The sequence below is a fragment of the Daphnia pulex genome, chromosome 4 (assembly GCF_021134715.1).
Source record: "Daphnia pulex isolate KAP4 chromosome 4, ASM2113471v1".
Classification (NCBI taxonomy): Eukaryota; Metazoa; Arthropoda; class Branchiopoda; order Diplostraca; family Daphniidae; genus Daphnia; species Daphnia pulex.
The window spans coordinates 6,141,138-6,166,992 of NC_060020.1; the positions used below are offsets into that span (position 1 = coordinate 6,141,138).

The following is a 25,855-nucleotide window of genomic DNA, read 5'->3' on the forward strand; positions in this document are numbered from 1 at the left end:
TACACGTCGTCCACCCCCACCCCCGAAAAGTCGGAAGTGGCTGAAAAGTGCTGCTGGTCGAAGCAGCTCGAGCGAAACTCGTTTGTCACGCACCAACAACTTGGAACACACACAGAAGGAGGCGGAGATGAGAGAGAAAAAGAGCAACGGGAGTTTTGAACCCACAAAAAAATAAAAATAAATTTCTAACGCACAGAAATAACTGATCAAAACTATTTCTGGAATGCATTGCATTAAAGTTTCCAGGGTTCAATATTTGTAGTTGTTTTTCTACCAGCAAAGAAGGAAAAAAAAAAACTCCAAATATTCGATTTTAATCATCCGACGGTCGGATCGAAAGCTCGGTCATGGGGGATTCAGCCAAGTCAACAGAAATTCAATTAATTTTACGTGCATAGCCAAGATTTTCCTTTTTCAAAATTTCGCCATGAAGAATAACTGTTGAAGAAAAAAGAAACCTCAACAGCAGCAGCGCAACTTTCGTGAAGAAAAAAAGAAAAATACCTTAATGCAATCGGCCCCCGTTGGAGGAGGACGTGAGACGATCCATCAGTTGGAATCGTCACTAAAGAAAAGAAAAACATAAAGAGCTCAACCTCCCCACCCCCCGTTGGGCGACGCCATTCGGTGAGACGCATCCAGTGAAGCGATTTTTTTTCTTCTCCAAAAGTCAAGAAAAATAAGAAGAAAAATCTTTATTTTTCTCAGTTCGAGAGTTTCTAGATTTTCTCCCGACTGTAGCCCACGAAAATAGCTTCCGTTCCGTCGCACTAGATACTTTCTCGCTCAGAGTCAACACAGAGTCTATATAAGAAATAACTAGTGCTCCCCCCCGCCCGCCATAATAGCGTCTAATCTCTGGTAAATATCGAAAGCCTTTCTTTTTTTGAGCTGGGGAAATTTGTACATTTTTTTTTTGTGTCTAGTACAAAAAGGGAAGAAGGAAGTGTACATATAAATCAACCGGGCGGAACGAGTCCATCAGCCCAGGAACGTGTTCGTTCGGCCACCGTTGTGGGGCCGATATTTGCAGCCCAGCTGCGAGAGCGGCCAGCCAACCAAGCGAATGAAAATGAATTTAAGAGGGAATGTTCTCGATTCTTTTTCTCCCCTTCTAGACGCCATCCAACTCGGTTCAAATAAACACAACTCATCAACGGACTTATGTAAATATCTACATACGTTGGGACGGAGCTGGCGGCCAGTCAGTAATGACAGTCTCAAGACAAACAGAGCGCCAAGAAATAAGAGAAACAGGTTTCTAGACTCTTATAAGTCAACTCTGTTTCACTATCTCTCTCCATCTCCGTCACATAATAAATTTGCGTTTGATCCGGAGAATCGGAGCAGCAGCAGCGGCAGCGGAGCAGCGGCGGCTGGAACTTGTCGGAACTCCTGGAGTCGTCGGCATCCGGAGTCGATATCAAAGAAAAGGTCCAAACATGGAGGGCGGGCAGGGGGGGGGGGGAAACGATCCGAGACGACTTGACTTGTCGATGAGACGAAACGACAGACAAGACGGAATAATAGGGCCGTGTGTGAGCAAAGATATTGGAGCAAGGAGGGATAGACGAAGAAGAAGACGGAGAGGATTCGATAATCATCAAAACCTCTTGGCCATTGACAGACGAGCGAGAGAGAGAGAGAGACTAGACATCCACCATCGACTGTATTGGTAGTCGACTAGTCGTAGTTATATGAACGGCAGCAAAGTTGGCATCCGGCCATTTCTCTTCCTCTCCAACTCCCTCAATCTCAATCTCAATCCCCCATCCATATCCCCCATCTCAAACGTCTTTCTCTCATCCAAAAGTCGACATCCATTGCTGATGCGATCCGATCGATTGTCGCCCACTCCACACAACTCTCTCTCCTTCTCCTCTTCGCAGTCCATTTCTCCATCGATATATTATCAATTTTTTTTTTGCCTCGGTTGGCGCACCGCTCTTCAATCATCTCTCATACGCGGAAATCGATAGCGCAATCAAAAAACCCCTGTCCGGCAACCCCACACAAGTTTTCTTCCAAGAAGTTCTTTACAACATTTTTCCGATTGCTCCTTTCTCTCTCTCTCGTCTCCTTGGGTCCGACAACAAGTTGAGTGAATTTTCTTCCCGTTAGATGGCGGCAAATGTTTTTCAAATCCACCGATCATTTTTTTTTTCTCCCGATGTGTTTTTTTTCTTTTTAGATTTATCGTCAATTCCGGCGAAATTGTCTGATCGGCTTAGACTCGGAAGGATATTTAACGGACAGAAACGCAGCCAGCCTTCCAAATAAAAAAGGAGGAAATATATGACTGACGTCGGGAGGGGGGGAATCGCTGTTGGAAAAATAATAAAATTACAGACAAAATTACAAAAATGGTTGAGCCACACGCGTGCGCGGGCGGAACGCTTGGGTTTGGACCGCTTGGTACTCAGTCGCCCAGTTACAGCCGAGATGATCTTGTCTGTGTACAAAGGAGATGGGAGTCGTCCTAGTAGGCACTAGCGGCGGTGGTGGTGGTGGTGGTGGTGGTGTTGAAAAAAAGAGAAGAAACAGCAGACCGGAAAGTGCGCGGCCACGTCGGTTGGTGGCCGCGGGTTTGGGTTACTACCGTGACGACGGTCGGTCATCATCCCGGTCGTCCGTCGTCGTCCTTCCCATTGTGCCCAGTGACGATGATCACACACACACACACACACAAACAAGAAGACGAAAGAATGTAAACCTTGCCGAGTCTTCTTGGCGAAGCCGTACGAAGAATGTTGCGTCTGTGTGAAATTGGGCAAGGAGATGATAGGGAATGAAATAGAAAAAAAAAAAAGAAAGAAACGAGCGACCAACCAGAAAGCCAGTGGCTTTTGTGGCTGTCAAATGATGGATGACGGAATAGGAGAAGCCAAAAAGAAAAGAATCGTCTGCAGAAGGGTCTCGAGTGTACAGTCTGACATGTTGGGGACGTGTATATCATCGAAATGTTGTTGGATGACGATCAAGTTGGAAGCCGACCGAAAAGATGGATTCAACGGGGTTTCTTAGCTTCTTAGATTCTGATACACACACAAGAGACGATACCCTCTAATTCCATCCGCCGATGACAAGACGATCGCGGCTCCCAAAGGGCGGCTCCCAAACAACCGAAAACTTGTGCTTCTTGATCGATGAGCTCAAAACCCAGCGACTATACGGCGGAGAGAGAGAGAGAGGGAGAAAAATATTGGGCGATCAGCCACCCGGCAGTCCCGGTGTAGATGAGAAAAAAAGCCACCGTGAGATCACACGAACTTTTGCCGTTGGACATTCTTGGAGATTGAAAAGAATTCATCCGTTAAGGAACAAATACAAATCAGCTCTACCTAGATAGATGATAAGGAGCTAGTGTCTCTCTCTCTCTATATAGTAACGGAGGAGAGAAAATTGGAAAGTCCAAACACCACCGAGAAAAGTTCCGCACGATGCTCGACTAGTTTTCTCTCAATTCGTGCGGAATAGTTGGCCGATCTGGTTCAAGAAAGATTCACATCTTCCTCTTCGGGAAAAAAAACAACATCAGTCACAGACTTTTAAAAATCATTATTTACCAGGAGAGTTACGGTTAGGTGAGTGGTATAGAAAATCAGATCAGAATGGCTATAAAAGCCCAAGTCTTGGTGTTCACACGGGCGTGGGAAGTACCTGACGCCCACCGCTACAAAAGCCAAAAAAAAAAAGACGATCGTTGTCCCTTGCAAACGTCGTCAAAAACTCTCCGACAAAATGAGTCTCTCTCTTTGTTGTGTATACGTTGCGTGAAGGAAGGAATAACAAAAACACATAGACACATCAGCAATAGACTAACAAAGAGAGACGGTGACTACGGCCGCATAAGTATCTCTTTCTCTCTCTCTTGTATGTGTGTGTGGAAGAAGAAGAGGACGCACGCGGTAGCTTTCAACATCTTCCCAGAATATCAAATGAGCCACCCGAAAACAGAAAGACCCCCGCGCCATTTTCTATGTAACCTTTTATTCCATTTCTTTCAGCGTCAATCGAGAGAATAGGGCAAAAGAAATATTTCAAGAACTTGAAGACTTTTCCTTCTCTTCTAATATACCTATATACGTACACCGAGCGGTCGGTCGGTCGGTCGCTCTGTCTCAGTTGTTGTTGTTGTCTGTCCCGCCGTCATTAATTCTTAATCAGCAGCTGCCGAGTGTCGTGTTTACATAAATCTTGCATGGCATGCCAGGGGAAAAGACGAGTAGATTAAGGCAAGAAAAATACAAAATAAAAGAAGAAGAAGAAAAAAAGAAAATTTTGACGTCACTTTGACAAATCGAGTCTGTCTTGTCTAGCTAGCTCTCTTTTTAGTTATATAGTAGCTCCCCTTGCTTTTTTTTTTCCTGGAAATTAACTTATCTACAATTCTAGCTTTGACTAAGTCTCGGAGTACATCCACGCCCGCACGTACTACTATATACGTGCAAGGTTAAGTTTTGCGGCTGTCAACGCGCCGATGATTTTCAAGAAGAAAAAGCCCCCAAAGGAATGAAGGGAGAGGCTGACTGGTTTGGACGGTTGGCTGGCTGCGCGCAGGGTGTTTTGTATATAAATAATATTATTAGGGTCCTGACTGGATGTGTATATATATGTATACACAGAGTAGTCAGTCAGTCACTCAGTCGGGATACACAAACAGGATCTCGCGCTGGTTCTGCAAGACGCAGAAGAAGATTCCCCGTGAACCGCATTCCGGAAGGGAGAGATCCGTTTCGTCAGCTTACGGTTTGAGCTCAACTAAATAATGTGTTCCAGATGGGAGAGAAAAAGTATGTCCGAGTCCATCTGTCACGAGTTGCATCTCTCAGCTAGAGAGAAGGAGAGAGAGAGAGAAAAAAAGGACTTTTCCCGAAATCTTTGGGAATGTGTCGTCCATTAGTTTCCACGACGACGGACGTAAAACAAACGCCACTCAACATTCCATCAGACAATTAACCTCGTTATACATTTTTCCTTTTTTTTTCTCTCTCTCTCTCTCGTCCGGCTCAATTCTATACATTACAGTAGGACATGGACAGAGATGAGAAAAGAATAGAATAATGACTTTTCCAGGCAGAAAAGAAATGAAGAAGGGACCCCCCGACCGGCACCGAGTCTATATATAATAATCACCCAGTGTACTGTAAGGCACCACCACCATCACACTAAGAGTAAATATAAACCGGGTCCACCACATGCCAATGCCGCCGTTCGTTTACAGCTCGGCCAATTTTCAAAACAATCGCATATGCACTGGGCTGAACAGAAAAGAAAAAAAAGAATAATAAAAAAAAGGGGTAGCAGCAGCAGCAGCAGCAGCAGTTAGTCGAAATGTAATCAGTTTTTCCCTTTATTTTCATTTTTCTTCGACACGCTTTAATGCAACGCCAAGCTTTGACGCAATGGGCGGCTAGCAGGGGGCGCCAAGTTCAAACAAATCATGTCGCATTTTCCGTCCAAAAGGAGACCACGACAGAGGAAGGAAAAAACCAGCGTTTCCAACTATAAACGTAGCAAGTCTCTCTCTTTATTCTTATACAACATTTTCCATCCGTCATTCGATAAGGGATCGCTCGCTACTAGGAAGTCGAACAAGAATGGACGATCCATCATCCGCAAGTTGGGTAAAAGGGAAGAAGGAAAAGAAAATTCAAATAGAAAAATAAATTTATTTCGTTTTCCCATTCCATCTCGGTGGTCTCTTTGAATTCAACTAAAGGGAAGACGCAAGTGAATACACCGGCGTATTCCCTCGACTCTTTACCACCAATAATAAAAAATAGGGAGGGAGAAACGAATGAAATTTTTCCTTCACAATGACATCATATCATTCCTGGATTAGCTTTTGCGAGGTGTAGGTTAAATATTATTTGTATAAAGGGGTTAGAAGGATCACACACAGCCAGGGTTTTGTGCTATTGTCGGACGACGATGGAAAAAGATTTATTGTGTACACAGTTATACATAGAGCCTGGGCTTGGCCAGCCAGCCAGCGCCAGCCGCCCCCATTTCCCCCGCCACCCCCTTCTTTGCCCAGGGTCATACTGCAATAGAGGGGGGGAAGTTTAAGGATGGTGGATCTGCGTGTCTGGCGACAATCCCGGCGGATTGAAAAAGCTTCTGGCGCGAGCTACATAGGCGCAACACCACACCCCTGCCTTTTTCCTTATAGCTACATGTGGTGCGTGCATGTGTCTATGCGTCGGATCTAAATGGGGGAATCCTCTTAACATGATTATATATATGTGGAAAGAGAGAGGGGAGAAGATTTTTATGATTGCGAGGGTGGTGGTGGTGAGTAAAAACGCTAACCAAGCCAAACCATTTGAGTTGAAGAGATATTCAAAAAAAAAAGAGGAGGAGGATCGAGTCAAAGAGACGTGCCAGAAACGGAGCTTTCAGCATCTACAAATCCTTAAAGGCTTTTTATTTTTTCTTACTCCATTCTCTTATATATGCGCCGGTTGCTGTTATCTGGCGCCATCGATCCCACCCATCAGGACCTCGACAGATTTATGATGTTAAAGCCTTTTACACATTTTTGTTTCTTTCTTATCCGGACGCGTGTTGAAGAAGAACAACGATAGCAAAGAATCTCTCCACACACACCCCCCCCCCCCCTCTCCCGTCACACACACACCAAAAAGAAGTTAAGAAAAATTTGTAATTTCCAGACTTACCGCCAAAAGTGGGGTGCGTAGCCCGGGCAACGGTCGCCGCCACACTTGATGCAACGCTGAAGCGGGTCGTCCGGCGGTACTAGCGCCGCCTCCGCTGCCATCTGTATCGCGTGTGGATGAACGGAAGGATGGATGGATATGAGGAAAGAGAGGGAGGAAGCCAGAGAAAAAGAAAAAAAAGGAAAACTTCATTACCAATTCATATATTTTACTATAAACATCACAGCGAATAATATGCGACATAACTCATTCCATTCCTAAAAGCTGCGGAACGTGTTGGTGATTTATGAGGCCTCAAGCGCTGGGAAAGAAAATGATTTGCCAGCGAAATAACAAAAATAAAAAATAAAAAGAAGCCCGAGGAATTCTGTGAACGTGTTGGCACATTAATGCACTTTGGATGATTAGCTAGTTAAGCCCCTATGATGATGATGACGATGACAAGAAGAGAAAAAAAAAGGAAGAAACTGCCTTCGACCAAAAAAACTTATCGGAACATTATCGCCGTCGATTGACCGTGTAAACCGCCCATTTTTGTTGTTGTTCTTTTTTTTTTGGTTTCCTTTTGTTGAGCGGACATTTTCCCATCGGATACAAAACGGAGTGTCCATGTTGTTGTTTATTTTCTTATTTAACAATAAAAAGAGGGAAAAGCGTGTGAATATGTCGTGTCCCTCAAACAAAACAGCGACAAGCCGAGCGTGAGAGACTTTTCTTCTTTTTCGGCTCGAGTTCTTGATCCACTTATTAGTCAGTCAGACAGGAAGGGAAAGTGGCGGCTGCCTCCCTGCCCACGACGACAACGGATACATATCGTGTGGTCAAGCGGCCGGAACAAAACTCGAAGGAGAAGAAGAAGAAGAAAACAACCCGAGGGCCGCTAACGAGCAGCATATCTCTACCTGGTCTCCGCTAGATGGCTAAAAATGACCGTGAGAGACTTCGTGAGAAGAGAGAGAAAAAAACAATGTGTCCCAATCGTCTAGCTCTAACCCGAAAACAACAACAATGTCCATTATTATTAGATGGCGACCGAAAAAACTAAAAGGAAGGAAACCATCCAACTAAGAAAACGCCAACAAAAAAGGGACGCGATGATGATAATGTTGCAATTTGGCAGACGTTGAATGTCGAGATAGACAATAAGTTGTGTTTAGATTAAGGAAAAACTATGCTGTGTGTCTGTCTGTGTGAGTACCTAGCCCGTCTTGTGATATGTTTTTTGGGGGGATTTTGTGTTGTTTTTTTGGAAGAGTGCCCGGACTCGTTCTCACACAGACACAATGGGAGAGGAGCAGCTCCGTTTGATTCCATCTTCTCCACCGTTCGTTTTTTTTTCACGAACGGAAAGAAGAAAGGAGATGGAAAGAAAAAGGGTCATGCCCTACACGACCAAACTGTAAAACTGTGGCTGGGCTGTCAACTAGCATCTAATAAATCCCGCTGGGGGAGAAGGTAGGTAGGTACTACTACTACTACCACCACCACTATATGCAGCGGATGGAGAGAGATTGACTGTGTGTAGCACTATGGCCCTTAAATAACCGACTCGTGAGAGATAGATCGAAACAAAAATAAAGAAAGGAAACTCTTTTTTGGGTTGGTCCTCTTTCACGTTCACAATCCGAATAACGCATTGGGAAATGAATGTTAATTGCATTTGGCATCCAATCAAAGAGGGCAGCATCAGAGCTATATAAAGAGAGAGATGCGAGGAGAGTTAGTACGAATCAGCGTCGCGGGGTGTGTGTGTACAACAAGAAGAAGATTAGAAAGCTCTTCGGTCAAAAAAATGCGCTAGAAATAGTCCGCGCCGTCGTGCAAACCGCAAGGGAGCTAAAATAGAAATTGGGAAACAAAAATAAGAAGCCCAGAGATCGGAGGCTGTGATACACAACAATAGGAGGAGGATCCCCCCTCGATTTTAAGTCCGTGCGGGACCCGCTTTTCTGCCCGTTTATTCATGGGCTTTTTTTAACGACTTTTTACCAGAGATATCTACACAAATTAAACGTGCAAATGAAAGAAAAAAGTGAATTAGGCCAAGCCTTAAAAAAAAAACGAAATTAAAGAATTTCACCACGATTCAATTGGTCCGTCTTATTCTCCGTCTGCTGTTGGGCCGATTGGAAATGATGTTTTCATACTAAAAATGATTGCCCATTAACCCGTTTTTATGGTTACGACTTTTTACCCAAATTTGGGACAGTTTGTCTTCTCTACTCAGAGACGTAGGAAAAATATAGCAGCAACACCCCGACCAACACCACCACCACCATCCCCGGCCCTGTTTATTCTTCTGATTCAATCCTCGCGATTAAACCAAAAAAAGAAATAGAAGAAATACTTTTTTTTGTAAACTTTTGGCGTGTCAAGTCATTAAACGAAATTTTTCCAAATTACAGGACAAAAAGAGAAAACAGCGTTGCAATTTTTCAACGCGAAAGGAAGCATTTTAGTGTTTTACTTTTCTTTTATAACAGCAAAAAAAAAAAAAAAAAAAACCTTTTTTTTTTTTGACAAATGACCAAGACACGATTATAACCGGAATGACCTCTCTCTCTCTCTCCAATCTAGAATATAGGTGGCAAAGAGTTTTTCGAGCGAGGGTCACCTGGGGTCAAATCGGGAAAGGTGAAACAGAATTATTTAATTTTTTCTTCTCCTCCTTTCAGAAATGGAAAAACAACAAAAGGAACAACAACACACAGTCGGATTTTGATGTTGTTGTTTTGATGTACATGAAATAAATTCTATTCCAGTCGAGTCACGTGACCGGCGGCCATTTTAAAAACTTGTGTGTGATTTAAAAAATTAAAAAAGAACGAGAGAGAAAGGGAAAAAGAATCTCTAAGAAGGTTTTCCACAGACAGCGGCGGCGGCGACATTAATTGCACCGTCACGAATTATTTTACTACTTTACGATCGTTTCTCTCTCATGCTGGCATTATACGCATCTCTCTACTCTCCCTGTATTCTTTTTTTCAAAAAACATTTTTTTTTCTCTTTCATTTTTTAACGTTATAATACACACACACACACACACAGAGCACCAGCAAGGTAGTACGTACTACGTGGATATATTCTCGTCATCTAAATGAAAGGAATAAAAAAATAAATAGCGCTATGCTACTTCCACCCTCCGGACTATTTTCAGACGGTACGCACTATAGTATATATGTTGTATGTGTGCTAGCGTATATAGTTTAGTAGAAGAGGGCACAATCCGAAATGGAATGAAAAATAACAAAAAAATAAATCGAAATAAATATTCTTTTTCCTCCTTTTAACATTTGCTACATACCAAAAATATTTTCATCCTTGAGACAGGCTCTCTTCCCGGGAATTTTTATTTTTTGAATGCACAGCAGCAAACAATTTAAGCCCGCTTAGAGAGGACGGTTCTTTTCTTTTCTGTCGTTTATTTCGGAGGCTTGGCGAATTTTGCTGACCATTTCTCATCAATCCATCAAAATGGATGTCATCCAACAATAATGGGGTAGAGGGCGTGACACGCACTCTTCTTCTTTTTTCCTGGCGACTAAATCCCCCCTTTTTTTATTCATGGCCATAAAAGAGTTGAGGAGGAACGTTTTTTGTTGTTGTTGTTAAAGCTTCTTCTTCTTGTTGTATTTCAATTTTTGTGGAGACGTTGACATATCGTCTGTTGTGTTACAAAAATCAAGAAAATAAAAATATCCAAAATTGAAGAAGACGTTCTCCTAGGAGGAGATGACAAGTCTCATTACACAAACCGGACCTCTCTACATGGTAGCCCATATCACGTTAGTTAGTCATCGTCCTAATACGATGAACAATCTGATCTTTCGACTTTTTTTTTTACCCTTCGTCCTTTTGTTTGGTTTGTGTAAGTCGGATAACAACTGACGAATACTAAAGAGATTATTTCAGGAATTGTCAACAGTTGGAGTCCAGTGAAATGGCCTTGACTCGAACTGCCACCCAATAAGGACATTTTATTTTATTGATTTTCTTTTGTTTCGTTTCCCATTTCTTTTTCCCTTTGATAATTCTCCCGATGCACGAATCAATCAAGTTCAGGAATCGTGCCTGGGCGCCCCCAAATCGTCAGAAACAAAAAGAAAAACCCGTTCACAGGTATTCGAAATGATTATAATAAAGAGAAAGAAAAAAGGAACATTAAACAGTCCCATGTTGGATTCTCTTAATTCCTAAGTTTTGGAGTCGAGCAAAAGAAGAGGCAATTTCCTCCTTTGGGGGTAATGATTGCCAACAACATTTTTTTTTCAGTTTTTTTTTTGTTTAATGCCATTTGAGAAAAACGACGAACGAAAGAAGTCCGAAGCGAAATAACAACAACAAAAATGGTCTTGGATGATTAAAAAATTGTCGAATAAAAACGGAAAAGACCTGAACGAAACCCCAAAAAGTCGTTTCAGAGAAGAAGATTATAAACTCCTCCCTTTACCAATCGGTTCCGAAAGAAGAAGAAGAAGAAAAGAGCCTCTCACGGTCTCTCTCAGGTGCGGTCGGGATTGACCCCGGCGTGAACCTGCCGAGCCGGATGGAACCTCATTAAACGCCATCTATTGGCGAACAAAATAATAGCAAGAAAATTGCCAACCACATCAAACAAGTTGAAGAAGAAGAAGAAAAAAAAAGAAGCTCAAGGGGGGATAAATCTTGCGTTCTCGCTTGAAAGCGCACAACTATACACCTCCCCCGAGGCTGATTCGCCCCAAAATATATAAATCCCGAGATTATATAAGAAAGGTCCCTCTTTACGCACTACCTACTTCCTCTTGGAACTGTCATCCTTGCGTAGCAATAACACTAAAGAAAAAGAAAAAAACCGGGGGATAAAAAAAAGGGGACGACTAAACAGAAAGAAAAGATGCGGAGAGATCGAGAATACATACACAACAACATTCTCTGTCCGATTTCAATCGGCCTGCGGAGTTTGAACAAGAAAAGGACTTTCTCTAAGATAAACAAAAGAAGCGCCGTCGCCAGGTGTCTCTCGTTTTTTCCATTATGATGATTATTCTTTTTTTCTTTAAAAAAAAATGATATTAAACTTTCTTCTTCTTCTTCCTACTTTTCCAGTTGTGTTTTTTCTGTGTACCCTGTTCATGTGGGTACCCCATACCTAGTTACCTGCGTACAACGGTGATTAACTAGTCGTTAGACTACCTCATTAACGTTCACTTCTTCTTCTTCTGCTGGCAGAAAGGGAAAAAACCTTTGCCTCAAAAGTCTTTTTTGACAAGTTCATCCGACTGGCGACTCATTATCGGATCCGGTCCATTGGCCAGGGGAAATAATTTGAGGCGGTGGTTTCAGTGTGTCAACTTTTTGAAGAAATATTTAGAACTATTATGATTGGTTGCCTTGCGTGTCCTTCACTTGATCATTTCAAAAACTCCGAGAAGGTAAAACAAAAATAATGACAACAAAAAAGAAGTTAAAAAAAAAGCGCCGCGGGTAAAACTGGACGAATAAATAAGGCGGCGTGTTACAAAAGCCTAGAGGTGGTCTAAAAACTTTCGGCAAATGATTGAATTATTCACACGGAGCCTTTAAATACCCTTAAGGTTTGCCACACAGCACGCGCTTTCGTTCCGCTTCATTCATCATCATATACAAAGTTGAGTTATTGGCTTAAGTTAATGAAGGAAACAACCGGAGCTCAAGGAAAAAATAACGAGCCCCAAGAAGACGAAAAACAATTGAATACATTAAGCCAAGCGATCATCTCGATAAAAATAAATATAAATCAATTCGAATAAAAAAATCTTTTCCATTCCCAAAAAAAAAATTTGATAAATATTGAAAAAAAGGCAGGCGGAACCCATAACGGCCCGGGCTTGAATAATTCAGTTACACTTGGGAAATTGTAAACAAAGATAAGGGACGTTGCTGGAAAAGTAGCCGAGTAACTCGATTTGATTAAGAGAAGCCACCCAAAAAATTCGAGCACGATTTCTTGGTTTAACAGAAAAACTTTGAAAGACGAACAAGTTCAAAGAAAATATCTACACAGAGCGATGTTATCATCTGCCTCTACCAGTACACAAAACTCTTTTGCCTTGATTTTTAAAAGCACTTGAGAGAACAAGAGAAAGGCGGAAGGACACGTTTTCTCCATTTAAGGTACCCCCCTTTGCTCGCGACCCATTATCGATTCTATAGTCTTCTTCAGCTCTTCTTCTTTTTTCTTGTGGCTGACTGAAAGAACTAGAAGAGTCCCGTGATAATTTTTCTCTACCCGATAACCGTCTCATTGAAGCCCAAATACAGATTGGTTGTATAAGACTATGGGACGAGGAAAAGAGAACCAACAAAAATAAATAAATAAAAAAAAACCCAAACTCCGACGAGAGACTCTCAAAAGGTCATATCACAAGAGCCTGTTATGCAAATTGACGACCGGTGATGATCAAGCCAGTTAATTCTCGGGAAAAAGAAGAAAATAAAAAAGACTTTTGTGTTAAGACTATATTAAGTTTCGTTTGGATGTTGACCTCTTCAAAAGAACGAAAAATAATAATAAAAAAGAAGAAACGACATGTTTATAGACTTGTACGGCATCCGAAGTTATTTTTTGGTTTTTGGTTTGGGTCAACCAAACCGAAACGGGAAGAATGTGCTCTCTGATCATTTCTCCTCAAAGAGAAAAAACCTTCTTTTCGGTTTTGTTATTGTGTATGGCTAAGAGGAAAACATCTGTCATTCAAAGTTTGTAGCTGCAAGCTATTTTCCGGGAGAGTAGAAAGAAAAAACATTCCGTTTTAGATATTAGATGAAGAAGCCGACAATCCGCCAAAAAATAAAAATAAAAATATGAACAACTTTTTGTGCTTTGCGCGTATCATCAGCATGAAAGTATAAATAAATAAATCGTCTTTTATAGAGAGGGAAAGAATTCTTTTCTCAAGCAGATAAGAAGAGGTGATTCCATCTGGGGTTTTAGGCCAGCCAACCAGTCATGATCACGTTTGCCTGGGCAGCATATAATGTAGTACTACAGTATAGAGTGGTGGTATACAAGGAATGTTTACAGTAGCCCCCCCTCGAGCGTTATTCTTCATCCAACTCTTCTTACGGTACGTTACAAGTCGCTTTCGGAGCCCACTTGTTGCTGCTCATCATAAGGTATACCATGTTGTTTTTTTCCCCCTCGGAGGAGCAAGGCTTCTTCTTCTTATACACTAGACACCCATTAAATTGTTTAGTCTCGCTCTATCGCCCATCTGTCGTCTCTCGATTCCACGTCATCTTTGCCTATTTGCTGGTAGGTTCCTCTCCTACCCCACGGACGAACGAGTTTCCGACGACAAGTTAAAGGTGTGCCCACTCTTGTGTTGGGCCCGACAGGTGTACGCAGAGTCGTTCAAAAAGCGACGACCTTCTTTTCAGCCCAACAAGTTTCGATCGTTGACTTTTTGGTGTTGTTGCAAATATTCTAATGGAAAAGAAGGCCGCTCCATCGATGACGGCTCGTTCATCACCAACCAACAAAAGCCAATGCCCCGACTAATTCCATTCTCCGACCAAGAAGCTATTGAATTATTCAAGCAACGGTAGTATTTTTCTTTTTTTTTGCCTTTTTGTCGACCCCAACACACACAAAGAGATGCTACAATATCGACACATGATGACGTCATTGTCGGAAGGCCGACTAAGTGATGATGATGCTGCAAGGTACAGCGAGATTCAGCCACGGTAACCAAAAAGAAAAAAAAAAAGACAGATGGTGCGTGAAAGTTTCCTTCAAAACAATGTGCCCATATGGTGAATGGCCAAAGACCAGCCAACATGCGGTCCTTGATAATATTATCGTTGCAAAGTCGATTGTAAATTCAATTGAGAGTGTCAAAGCGGATAAGATCAAAAAAACGTAACTGCACAAACACGGAATTTACCCTGGGCGGTCGTCCCACCGCACTCTAAAAATCTTTTTCCCAGAACGAACGAAAGCAGAGCAACATCGTCTACAGGCAGTATACATGTCGTGGACAATATTGTCTAAAGCACTCTAATGGATAGATGGGAAGATGTAGCATTCCTTGTTGTTTTTCCACTTCTTTTGACCTCTCCTTGGATGATTGAGGCTTAACGGGCACGGCACATAAAAGTAGAAGAAGGAAGAAGCTGCAGGCATATTCCCATCGAGACAAAAACAAATCAAAATGCCTAAATAATAGAACTTGATATTCCATTAATTCGATAACCAACGAGTTCACGTTTTTTACTTGATTAATGAACAATCACCTAAAAACGAGATCCCGTTTTCCTTGCTCGCTCTCCACGAATAATTACCGAAAACAAAGTAACAAAAAAAAACTAGACTTAATCCAATTGAAATCTGCTGATGTCTGGCGACGAAATCACGTTTGTCAATCAATGTCCATGTAACCAGGTGGTCTAATCAATTTTACCCCTTTTCTTTTTAGTTTGTTTTATACATTCGCCGAGGCCCTGCACTATTATTCACTACGCCATAGCACCACGCCATTGTCTTTCCCGTTTTGTCGTTCTCGATCCAGTTTCCCCAGCTAATAATTAGGAGCAACAACCCAACGAATCGTAACCGGTCGAGGAACTTGATTTTAACAGTTGAACTCATGAACTCTTGAAGATCTTGAAGATTCTAAATAGCAGATGAGTTTGGAAAATGTAAATTTCCTTCAAAATCAGCAGAAACGATGAATATTTATATTGCGTAGATCTCAAAAACGACGAAAACAGAAGAAGAACATTAGTCTAGTATTCCTCCACCCCTATTTTTCACTCGTCGCCTTATATCTTTACATGTCCTTTTACAAACTCGGCATTTGTACAGTTGCATCAATTCGTACAAACGGTAACTTTTAATGCACTGCCAACTGAAGGAAATCCAGTTTGACTGGATTTTAACGGGTGACACAGGAGGACTCTTCTCAACTAGAGTTGTTGACTAAGTTAAACGCAAAAGTCTCAGCCAGTGCAGCTATTGTAACCGGCCTCTTATAACGGGCTATAAAAAAGAGCTCGGCAAGTTCGGGTTGAGTAAAAAAAGCTTTTTTTTTTTTTTACTTTTCTTTTATGATTCAAAAGGGCCAAGATTTCTACAAAAGGAGATAATGTCGCCCATCAAAATAATAAAATGAGGGGACTCGAGGAGGGGTTGAGTTAGTTTAAAGAATGAAATGAAAAATAAGCGGAGGAAATCTGACAGTATTTGGTTAGTCGACATATAAGTCATGCTGATCGCTAGAGATTCCTTCGTAGCCAGTTTTTCCAACGGAATTCTGACCGAATTTTACTTCTTTTGCCTTCTCTTAGACTAGCGGTGAGCAAAACAAACACTCGGCAGCGCTGAGGAGATGACGAGATGAACCCAACAGCAAAAAACAGTAGCCGAGTCGCCGTAGGGGTACGTGATTCCCTGGCGTTACATTAGCAAAAGATAATTGAGAAGGAGGGTGGAGGATAATCCGATCGAGTCTCAATAATAATCACGCACGCATCGACACAGACCGAGGCGCTCCCAAACGATGGGGTGGTGGGATGAGGGGGTGGTGGTTTCGGGTGGTTGATTGGTGTTTTGTAAACCAATGAGAGTCCAATATATAAAGAAAAAAGATCAAACAGCTAAACTATACACATATGAAAAGTCATCGTGGTGTAACCAAGGCCACACACACCTGATCGGCTATCCGACCGATTACACACGACCTCGATTTCGGGAGAAACGCCACCAAGAGCACAAACGGGCTTGTTACTTCAACATCATTAGCCATCCATAGATGCAGAAAATTTGTGAGAAAGGGCCTTTGTTATAAAATACAGGTTATGTTTAGCATAAGCCAAGGGTAAAGTATTTTTTTGTTGTTGTCGCCGTCATCGGTCGTTTACGAATATCAACGAGACGACAACCAAAGAAGTAAAACACCCAGCGCCGCTGTGTTGTTCTCTCCCTCGAAAAAACCGGTTGTTTGATTTCAACTGGTACAAAATGCCTGGAACAAAAATCATCAAACCCCCTTAGTCTTTTGGCCTGCTGATGGTCGTTAACTATAAAAGACATCCTGTCGGGGTCGAAAATAGAACTTCTTTTTTCTTGTCTCGGCGCCTAAAGGCAAAGGGGGGAGAAAGAAGAAGAAGAAGATCAAGCCAACCTTAAAAAACAGCCTCGTGTAATAATGAACTTTGGGTTCCCCCCCCCCTTTTTGGAATGGTGACAAACGACACACCTGGCGTGATATTCAAACAATAGGCTAACTACTCACTCACTCGACTCTTTAACACGCTGTTGCAAACTACGAAAACATACCACGAGGAAAGAGGACGGTATAATACGCCATCAGTAACGGCTGTATAATAACCCGGATTTATTTTTCGTTCCATGAGTCTCCAAAACTGGTAACCGTCGAATAGAGAGAGACGAAAAACGCCCAGTAGCTTCGTATGCTAATCGTTTCTTCTTCGTTTTAATTTCCTCAAATTAATAGTCTCAAGATTTTTCTCCTTCAAGAAAATAAGCGGCAAAACGATAAATCGGCGTGTGGGTGACTGGTTTGGGGAGCGGCCTCGTGGCCGTATGCAAATGATGAGCTCTATCATTGAATACGTAGGGACGACCAGCATCGTTTTCTCAAAGACATTGTCCATTAAATGAACGAAACATTCCAAACTCCCACTCAAAAATATCTCGAAATGAAAAAGAAACTGACCATTGTCGAGGCTGGAGAAGTGCTGGTATTCATCCTCGTTGGAAGTCGAAGAAATCCACAGAAAAACGTGAGACGACGCCTCAGCACACTATTTATACCGGAAACTCACTCACAAAAACTGTTGTTGATGTTTCAGAGAGAGAGAGAGAGAGATGCCTGGAAATTCTGGAAATAAACACAAGCCGGAACTCTTCTCTTCTTTTCCCCCCTAAAGAGTCAACTAAAAACGAAGAGCGTGAACGTCAGCACGTCCGAATAGCACGGCATCTGGTTGCCTACTGTCTGCACCAAACTCGGCGCCAGTCAGTGCAGTAGCGCGGTAACGGTTTTGATTCTTTCAAACTCGTTTTCTGATAAACTAGAAACGTCTTCTTGACTTACATTTTTTAAATCCTATCGTGCGAATTACACCTACAAAAAGAGCATTTTTTTTTTCATTCATTTACATAATATTTTTCAAATTGAAATAGATGTAGTTATGTAGATTTCTTTTAGATTGCCTCGGGCACATATCAACGCCATCTCTATGTGAAGAATCCAACTTGAACGTCTGCACGTTGATACCTAGAAAAAGAGAAATAGTAGGGGGATGGTTGTCTGACTCTTATTGACCAATTGTGTTTATTTTTAATCAGTTGTAAAGAGATTTTCATTTCTTTTTATTTGATTCGCATGTTGTTTTAAAATTAGTCGAATCAATGAAAGACATAGTTCCTTGGCCATTCCCTCAGTCGCTGGTAAGTTAGGGTTATCAATCATAAAAGTCAAGTGATAAGTATGCAACAGCTTGTCGATGGATCGTACATGTTGATAAAAATAGGCAGTGGTTTCACGATACTTTTTATGTCTTCTTTTAGAATGGATTTCTATGGCGGCTATCGAGTCGTTTCATCATATCAGCCGTGGGCTTTATTGGCAAATTTATACTCAGTAACAGCACTCCATGTAATAGTAGTGTAGTCTGTGTCATTTATTGGCCAAAACTCGGCTTTTTCTTTACTTTGACATACAGATGTGATGAATTCAACCCGAGTGGTGAACAGACACATATTAGTCGACACCCTCGACAGTCGCCCATGTCATGTTCCTGTGATTACTGTAGCAAACCACACATCATGTTTTGATGACCCTGGACTTTGGAGTAAGACCATATTCACACAAATTTCCCATATTCGAACAGTTCCATATAATCTGTTTTTTGGTTTTATTTAGGTATTCTCCCTATTAGACATGTGTTTAATGTTGACATCATACGATGGTCTCTCACTGCTCATAATATCTGCTTCACAAATAATATGCATTCTCAGTTCTTTGCCAGAGGGAAATGTGTTCCTGTCGTCAGAGGTGGAGGAGTTTATCAACGTGCCATGGATTACTGCATTCAAAAGTTAAATGATGGACAGTGGGTCCATGTTTTCCCTGAAGGAAGAGTAAACATGGACAATAGTTTCATACGTTTCAAGTGGGGAGTGGGCCGACTCATTGCCGAGTCTAAAGTCATGCCTATAGTAGTACCGTTCTGGCATTGCGGAATGGATCAGGTGTTGCCCAACGAATACCCTTATCGTTTCCAATGGGGAAAGCAGGTGTTGGTCAACTTCGGACAGCCAATCGACTTAAAGGAGGTTATGCAACAAGCCAAAGATTTGAACGCCGACGATACAATGCTTCGCAAGATGATCACGGACAAAATTCAAGATGAAATGATGATTCTCAAGGACCAAACGGAGAGAATGTATTCAAAACTAAAAAAAACGAGCTGAATTTAATTTGTTTTTTTGAACAGATAAAAGTGTACAATTTATAAATCCAGAGCTTAAGCACTGAATTGTTATACATAGTACAACTATAAAGAAAAATGATTACTGTCTCGGTCAAATACAATTACGTATTTGTTAAATTGCATTCTAATTCGACTCCATATGTTGACATTCCTATACACTAATACCGTTTTCGGAGGAGCCAATGTCATTGTTCCCTTTTTAAGTGATTCACGTCGCAATAGTTTCGAATATTTTTCCTTCGCACGCATCTCTCACTACTGTATTAGGTGTTTGCATTGTTCCCTTTCGGAATCAAGGTTTTCTCTTCGTACACCACCACCACGTTACGGAACAAAAAGGAAAAGACGACCAACACGGATCTGCACCATTAAGAGGCTATTGTTTGTTAGCCCGTCGAGCACTTTTATTCCAGCAGATAATCACATGAGCCCCCCGCGGGCTGACCCGTCTCACCGAATCAAAAGACGTAAAAAATTGTGTTTAAAAATATAAGCAAACGACGAGACCTCTACACTTCACCTAAAGGGGAAAAAAAACTATTTACACGGCTAATGCGAAATAAACCTACATTTTGGTGGGTCCTCAAAAGAATGGTCATTGTTGACAAAGCACCACCACTAGGAAAAGAGGGCATGATACTACAGCCACCAACCGCTATAAGAAAAACCGCATGAAAAACCAAATGACAACAGCATTCTCCCAACGAAAAAAAAAAGTGGCGCAGCATTATCGCATTCCTTTATTCAAGATTCAGAACTTTATTCATTTTTTGGTTCTTTTTCATGGCGACGCTGGTCGCTCTGCACTGGTTGTATTCTTATTCTAACGCCTCGTTCCTAATCAGCAGAGGGAAAAGAAAAGTTCATGAGCTATATAATAAACCAAGTTTGGTAGCCAAGGGTTCGAGCCCACACTGTTCTTTTCTTCTCAAGAAGAAATCGTAGGTAACATGGAGCATCATCTCAGAGATCGCCGACCACATTGTAGAATAAGCACCAAGCCGCGTCTCTAATAAGCCGAGTGAAACACGGCACCAATTTTTCCTCCCTTGAATTAAAGGCCGCCGAAATACCTGTGGGTCTTTTCTACTACACGAGGACACAGCATGACTCTGAAATGAGCAGCTTCTAGCGGCAAGCCGCACATTGATTACGTATAAAACATTCCGTAAAATAGTGTCTTTTGTGACAGCTCAAAAGGTAGCAATAATCATAAGAAAGAAAGAAACGAATAACAGGTGGGCGGTAGTGGCTTAAAGGCGAACATTACTGTTAAAGGCAACCCGTCGAGAGAACAACTCTTTTTGCAAGTCTTCTTACGCTGCTGACTTATCTACATGAACTCCCATGGGTATAACGGTTAACAGTTGGGATATTCTACGACGTTAGTTACAACAATAACTTTTCAAACAGTCAATCTTTTATTGAAGGATGGACAGGATGTCACGTACCAGTATTACGACAGAACGAGTTACCGAAGAATTCTCACCTTTCCACATCTCGAACACGTTGAATCATTCCCTCTTTACCGTTCATTTAATAAAACTACAAAGGAAAGACTAAGAGTTACTCACGACTTGAGGAAAACAATCGGAGATTTCGTTTAACTTCAGTCATCTTATTGTCACCATCTCCACGAGCACTGTAATGACACTTTCAAGTACCTAAACTGAAACCATCTTGAACAGACATTGAATAATGAACAGAATGAAACACGTACTGAAATGTCCACGGAAGTCGGTTCGTGTAATCGATCGAAAAAGGATACAACATAACGCCACTTTCCCGGAAATCGACACACCACAACCAACGAATCGTTTAAATGATTCCGATCTTGTTGGCAACATCCAAAGCATCATAGTCTGGCGCCAATCGAACGTAAGCTTTCTTCTGACCATCGGGGCGGTTAAGTGTGTTGACTTTGGCCACATCGATATCATACAGTTTCTTGACAGATGAGCGAATCTGGTGTTTGTTACAACGAGGGTGAACGATAAAGACCAATGTGTTGTTATCTTCGATCTTCTTCATCGCAGACTCAGTGGTAAGTGGGTGCTTGATGATGTTGTAAGCATCCATCCTAAAAAAAATGTCAGTTAGTGACATCCACATGTAGTAAAATAACTTATCCAATGTCAAAATATATCAGCAAGTGTTAAAAGGTTGTCATTCATGATTCTCTGAGAGATTCCCACACAAAAATTCATCATGAAGTTGTCAACAATTCTAAAGAATAAACAAGAAAATGAACATACTTGCTCCTCTTGGGTGCGGACTGCCTGGGGTATTTGGGATTACGAGGAGGACGGAAGGTCTTGGGCCGTCTGAATGCAACGGAAGTACGGATCTTCCTCGTTCGGGTGCCATGAAGACCCTTGATGACCTGTTAGATTAAAATTTTCATTAGTATCACTGCTGAACTACTGTCAGAATCAAAACTTTTCCTATACTATCAGTTAGTGCAATTGTTTTCTTGTCACTTGCAATCAGAGAGATTCCCACACAAATATTCATCAATAGAAAAAATTTATGAAAGTTTAAACACTTGTATCACCTTTCTCTGAGTTGACAAAGCTTTGGTAGCAGCGGACTTGGCCTTAACAACCTTTCCGGCAGCAACACCCTTCTTCAAACCAGTCTTAGCAGCTCCTTTGGTTGCAGTCTTTGCTGTGGTGGTCTTGGCGGCAGCCTTTGATCCAGTCTTGGCTGGTGCCTTGGTTGCAGCTTTGGTGGTTGCTTTAGTTGCAGCTTTAGCAGCTGGTTTCTTTGCAGCTCCTTTAGCAGCAGAAGCAGCCGGGGCTTTACCCTTAGCTCCAGCTTTAGGTGCAGCAGCAGCACCCTTGGCAGCGGGCTTAGCAGCACCAGCCTTGGTGGCAATCTTGGGAGCAGCAGCAGGAGTCTTGGAGCTACCTCCTTTGGCACCAGCAGCAGGGGCCTTAGCTCCAGCCTTGGGAGCAGCAGCAGCCTTTGGAGCAGCTGCGGCTTTGGGGGCAGCAGCAGCTTTGGGAGCAGCAGCAGCCTTAGGAGCAGCAGCGGCAGCTTTAGGGGCAGCAGCAGGAGTAGTCTTGGCTGCTTTGGGTGCAGGTCCAGCAGCAGCTGCTGGTTTATCTGCTGGCTTCTTCTTGGCCTCTGGTTTAGGTGCCGCAGCCGCAGCAGCAGCTGGGGCAGCCTTCTTCTCTTCCTTTGCTGAAATTAATAATTATAAATAATTAATGTTATAATATAATTATATCTTCAATAGATCTCTCATAGACATTAAAATTATGGTCCATATTGACGGGCAATGTCGATAATACACGTGGTCTGACGGGACCTAATGGTGAATGACTTACAGAACCCTGTTAGGATTCTTAAACTTCTGTAGAATTTAGTAATTGTAAAAAACACAAGTTCACTTTTCTACAAACAAAGTTTTGAGGCCTGAAATAGACTTTTAACGTCAAGTAAAATAGAAAATTATTCTCACCGGGTGGCTTTGCTTTCGGGGCCATGGTGGCTGGTGTATCCTATAGGATGCAAGGACTGAAGGGAAAAAGAAATGAAGGCTAGTAGTAGAAAACGAAGGAGGAATGGAATAAAATGGCTGCCCCACAAGAGCACCAATTTTACCGTACGGCATCCCTAAACACACGTTTTCTTCACAATCGTATTTTTACTAGGTTCACGAAATATTCATGCATTTTAGACTAAATTTCAGAAAAGAAGATTTGATTTATTCGATATTATTTACTGTTAAATTTCCAAACTAGTATTATAATAAAACGCATTTGCGCTCATGATTTTACCTCTGTTTTCTTTTTCTTCGTGGTGTATTTCTTAAAATCTTCACGCATTTTAAAAATATTAATTTTTTTGTTTTATTTTGTACATTTCTGCAATAGTTTTATTTATTTTATTACATCAATTTGCAAATCCCGATTTTTCATCGATTAATTGCGTGATTAATTGCGTGATCATTTATTAGTCACCAAACCATCTACCGGTGAAATAAGGAAACTGCTGCTGCTGTTATTAGTCGGCTGATGCGACTTGCTTTTTTAGTTTTTTCGTCTTCCTTTCAACTTTTGAAGTTTCGTTAATCCGCTGAATCAAAACAAACGTTAACAGTCTTTAAAGTCTATCTGACTGATTAATTGAATCTCATCTTCATGCTTTTTAAAAAAATTTCCCCACTGTTGTGATAGCCATTTCAAAGTATTGACAGTCAGCTGACATAGATTTTACTTGTAAAATGGGCAGTCAAAAAATATTGAACTGCATTTCGAACAAGACCTTCCATATCCTGAACTGTGCCTTTCTAATTATAGTGCTTATCCTCCAATCTCTTGTTCTGAATACCTACATAATTTCCTACACATGGAACTGGGATCTGGCTAGTTACTTTTGGTTTCTTGGCGATCTTTTCATGGCTGGTCTGTTTGTTGCCATGTCAATCAGGGCATATTCTTACCTGACTGAACAGAAGCTACTGAAGAAGAAAAAGGAAGAAAAGCACAGTCTTTCTACAGTAATTAGCAATCTTATAATTTATTTGATTTTTAAAAATACTTATTACATGTTCTATCATTTTTATTAGGTACCAAGTCCAGTAGGAAAGAGTGTTCTTGGAGTTCTCCCTTTGTGTTATTTGGCATGGATTTGTTATGCCACATGCCTAGTCACCAAAGTAGCTTTCATATTCAAATCTGAAATCATCAACACACTCAAACCTCAAGATATATTTGGCCCACAATTGTTGAAGTTTACCATTTCCTCATCAACTATTGTGTTTATATTGTTAGTTGCTGCTCATCATGATTCAGAAAAAGATTCTCAGCGTGCCCTTGCCATCAAGTCCATGTGCACAAACACGGCGTTCGAGCTGCTGGATTCGGTTGCTTTTCTTAGCATCCTCATTATTAAAGAGTCTCATCTCGCTGTTACTTACGACTTTGAAAACTTTGTTCTTGTTTTTGCGTGTATCAATTTCTTCCTGCCAACTATTGCCCTCTATCAATATTCGTTGAGCGATTTCGGTCAACTAGAAAAACCTCTTGATCTAAACGGTGTTTATCACCTGAGTCATATGTCATTGGTTAACGTCCCCTACTTAGCCGTTCGAGTCTACTTGTGGTCAGGCTATGGATCTGATATCTCTCTTTTCGTCATGAAAAATGTGATCGGTATTTTGTGGCATTTAAAAGACATTGTTCCTGATTTTATTCTTTTGCACAAACAGTGTAGAGCGATGCGCGGCGGAATTGTTCGCCATCGCAAAGTTGTTGACGAATGTAAAGACGATGCTGTCGAACTCGAACAAATCTAAGAAAACAAAAAACAAAAAAAAACTCGCACAGTTGTATCATGTAATTCAAATACTCTTAACCTTGGCCATCAGTGACAATATAACATCTCAAACCTCACGTGTCGATTTGTATAATCTTCCTTCAAATAAATAATAAAGTCAGTAATAAAAGTTGGTTGTCTTTTTAATCAGTTTACCAAATTGAATGCAAAGTAACACATGCCCAAAAGTACAACAATAATAAGCCCGCGGCAGACGGTGGGGTCGGTGGGTGTGAACAATAGTAACTATTTAAACTTAAATTTAAAAAAAAATTTGCCTGGAGCATGAAAATCTCACCCTGTTGTCAATCCCGAGTTGTTAATTAAAAGGAAACTCGCTAGAGACGACACTCTTGAACTAAGTCTCGTGCCCAGTACACCTGTAGTCGATCGTCTGGTGTACTTTATTCACACCTGTTAGCGCCATGAAAGTTTGTAAGTATTTCCTACGTTACGTCATAATTGGATCTATTGGCGGTCTGAGTTTCTTTATTCGGTGGATTAGATGTTTGATCTTTTTTTTTTTCTGTGCTCACTAGGCACGTCAGCCATTTTTCTTGTAGTGATGGTGGCCGCAAATCTGCCCACCATTCGAGGCCAAATGGGGTACAACTACCACAACGATCTCTACGACGCTCAAGCAGCATACGCCTGTCAAAGTGGGGCTTATGGATCAGCTTATAACTGCGGATATGGCACACGGAATCAAAATTGGTTTGGATCTTTCTATTTAGGCAAAGCCAATCCATACGGATTTGTCAGCACTATGCCTTACGGTATGCCCACTACGGTTTTTGATTTATTATAAGACATCCTTTTAAAATTCTTGAAATTGAACGTTGGTACACCTGAAGGTTATGGTTCCGGAGCACAGCCTTTCTTCTCGGACCCTTACTCTGGAGGATGGCCAGGAACTAGTTATGCCCCAGGTGGTTACTTGGCATCAGCACTTCCAGTCTACAATAATTTTTATCCTAATCCAAATGTTCGTTATTAACTTGTTTTCATTCTAAATGTATGGGGTGAATTTGTTGTTATACACGCTGCGTAAACTTTAGAAGTAAAATGTATTTACTGTAAACTGATATCCACGCAAATATATTATCGTTCCAACCATAAACTATCACTATGCAACCGAAACTCTTTATTAAAAAATTTATATAAAGAAATGTAATGAGAAAGGAGATGAATTTATCGTTTCGTTATTGCCAAATATAAATACTTTGGCTACTTGACAACAACATTTTAGTTAAATATAAAGCTGCAAGCACTCGTTTTTAGTAAAAATTCATTCATCGTTGTAGTAAGAGAAATGTTCCTTTGCTTGTAAAATGATTAACTTTAATTTTTTTTTAAATTAGATA

The 25,855-nt window shown here is 41.3% G+C and overlaps 4 protein-coding genes across 5 annotated transcripts in view; 2 read left to right on the top strand and 2 right to left on the bottom strand.

Moving 5' to 3' along the window:
- The window catches only part of LOC124192798 (protein prickle-like), a 46,130-nt gene extending 28,458 nt beyond the window's left edge, over nt 1–17,672 (bottom strand). The window contains exons 1-2 of the mRNA XM_046586290.1: nt 17,384–17,672; nt 6,684–6,784 (exon numbers count right to left, since the gene is read on the bottom strand). Of these exons, the coding sequence (XP_046442246.1) occupies nt 6,684–6,784; nt 17,384–17,416 (134 nt within the window). The 5' untranslated portion in view covers nt 17,417–17,672. The remainder of the gene's footprint in view (nt 1–6,683; nt 6,785–17,383) is intronic.
- Nucleotides 17,673–17,935: 263 nt separating this feature from the next.
- LOC124192802 (tafazzin-like) lies at nt 17,936–19,283 on the top strand. Of its 2 annotated transcripts, none has more exons than XM_046586293.1 (4): nt 17,936–18,120; nt 18,241–18,328; nt 18,396–18,524; nt 18,596–19,283. In XM_046586293.1, exons 1-4 carry the CDS (start codon nt 18,082–18,084, stop codon nt 19,144–19,146), a joined length of 807 nt encoding a protein of 268 aa, XP_046442249.1. In that variant the 5' UTR covers nt 17,936–18,081; the 3' UTR covers nt 19,147–19,283. The 2 variants fall into 2 exon arrangements, with proteins under 2 accessions (XP_046442249.1, XP_046442250.1); XM_046586294.1 differs by having other exon boundaries at nt 17,938–18,120; nt 18,241–18,313.
- A 1,610-nt stretch (nt 19,284–20,893) lies between these two features.
- On the bottom strand, nt 20,894–22,791 carry LOC124192801 (60S ribosomal protein L22-like). Its single transcript, XM_046586292.1, has 4 exons — nt 22,633–22,791; nt 21,721–22,352; nt 21,422–21,549; nt 20,894–21,246 (listed from the first exon to the last, which is right to left on the bottom strand). The coding sequence occupies exons 1-4, from the start codon at nt 22,655–22,657 to the stop codon at nt 20,985–20,987; spliced, it is 1,047 nt and encodes a 348-aa protein (XP_046442248.1). The 5' UTR covers nt 22,658–22,791; the 3' UTR covers nt 20,894–20,984.
- Nucleotides 22,792–23,135: 344 nt separating this feature from the next.
- Nucleotides 23,136–25,611, top strand: LOC124192806. The gene is made up of 4 exons (XM_046586300.1): nt 23,136–23,673; nt 23,743–24,926; nt 25,031–25,267; nt 25,346–25,611. The coding sequence occupies exons 1-2, from the start codon at nt 23,398–23,400 to the stop codon at nt 24,469–24,471; spliced, it is 1,005 nt and encodes a 334-aa protein (XP_046442256.1). The 5' UTR covers nt 23,136–23,397; the 3' UTR covers nt 24,472–24,926; nt 25,031–25,267; nt 25,346–25,611.
- The last annotated feature ends 244 nt before the right edge of the window (nt 25,612–25,855 follow it).

Bases quoted from the DNA above. Each gene is read 5' to 3' on its own strand.
- LOC124192801 (XM_046586292.1), bottom strand. From the start codon at position 22,657: ATGGCCCCGAAAGCAAAGCCACCCG. The intron at 22,353-22,632 runs GTGAGAATAATT...TATTAATTTCAG, and splicing joins CCCGAAAGCAAAGCCACCCG to CAAAGGAAGAGAAGAAGGCT. The intron at 21,247-21,421 runs GTATGTTCATTT...CATTTTTTTTAG, and splicing joins TCCGCACCCAAGAGGAGCAA to GATGGATGCTTACAACATCA.
- LOC124192806 (XM_046586300.1), top strand. From the start codon at position 23,398: ATGGGCAGTCAAAAAATATTGAACTGCATTTCGAACAAGACCTTCCAT. The intron at 23,674-23,742 runs GTAATTAGCAAT...CATTTTTATTAG, and splicing joins AAAAGCACAGTCTTTCTACA to GTACCAAGTCCAGTAGGAAA.
- LOC124192802 (XM_046586293.1), top strand. From the start codon at position 18,082: ATGAAAGACATAGTTCCTTGGCCATTCCCTCAGTCGCTG. The intron at 18,329-18,395 runs GTAATAGTAGTG...TTTGACATACAG, and splicing joins ACTCAGTAACAGCACTCCAT to ATGTGATGAATTCAACCCGA. The intron at 18,525-18,595 runs GTAAGACCATAT...GGTTTTATTTAG, and splicing joins TGATGACCCTGGACTTTGGA to GTATTCTCCCTATTAGACAT.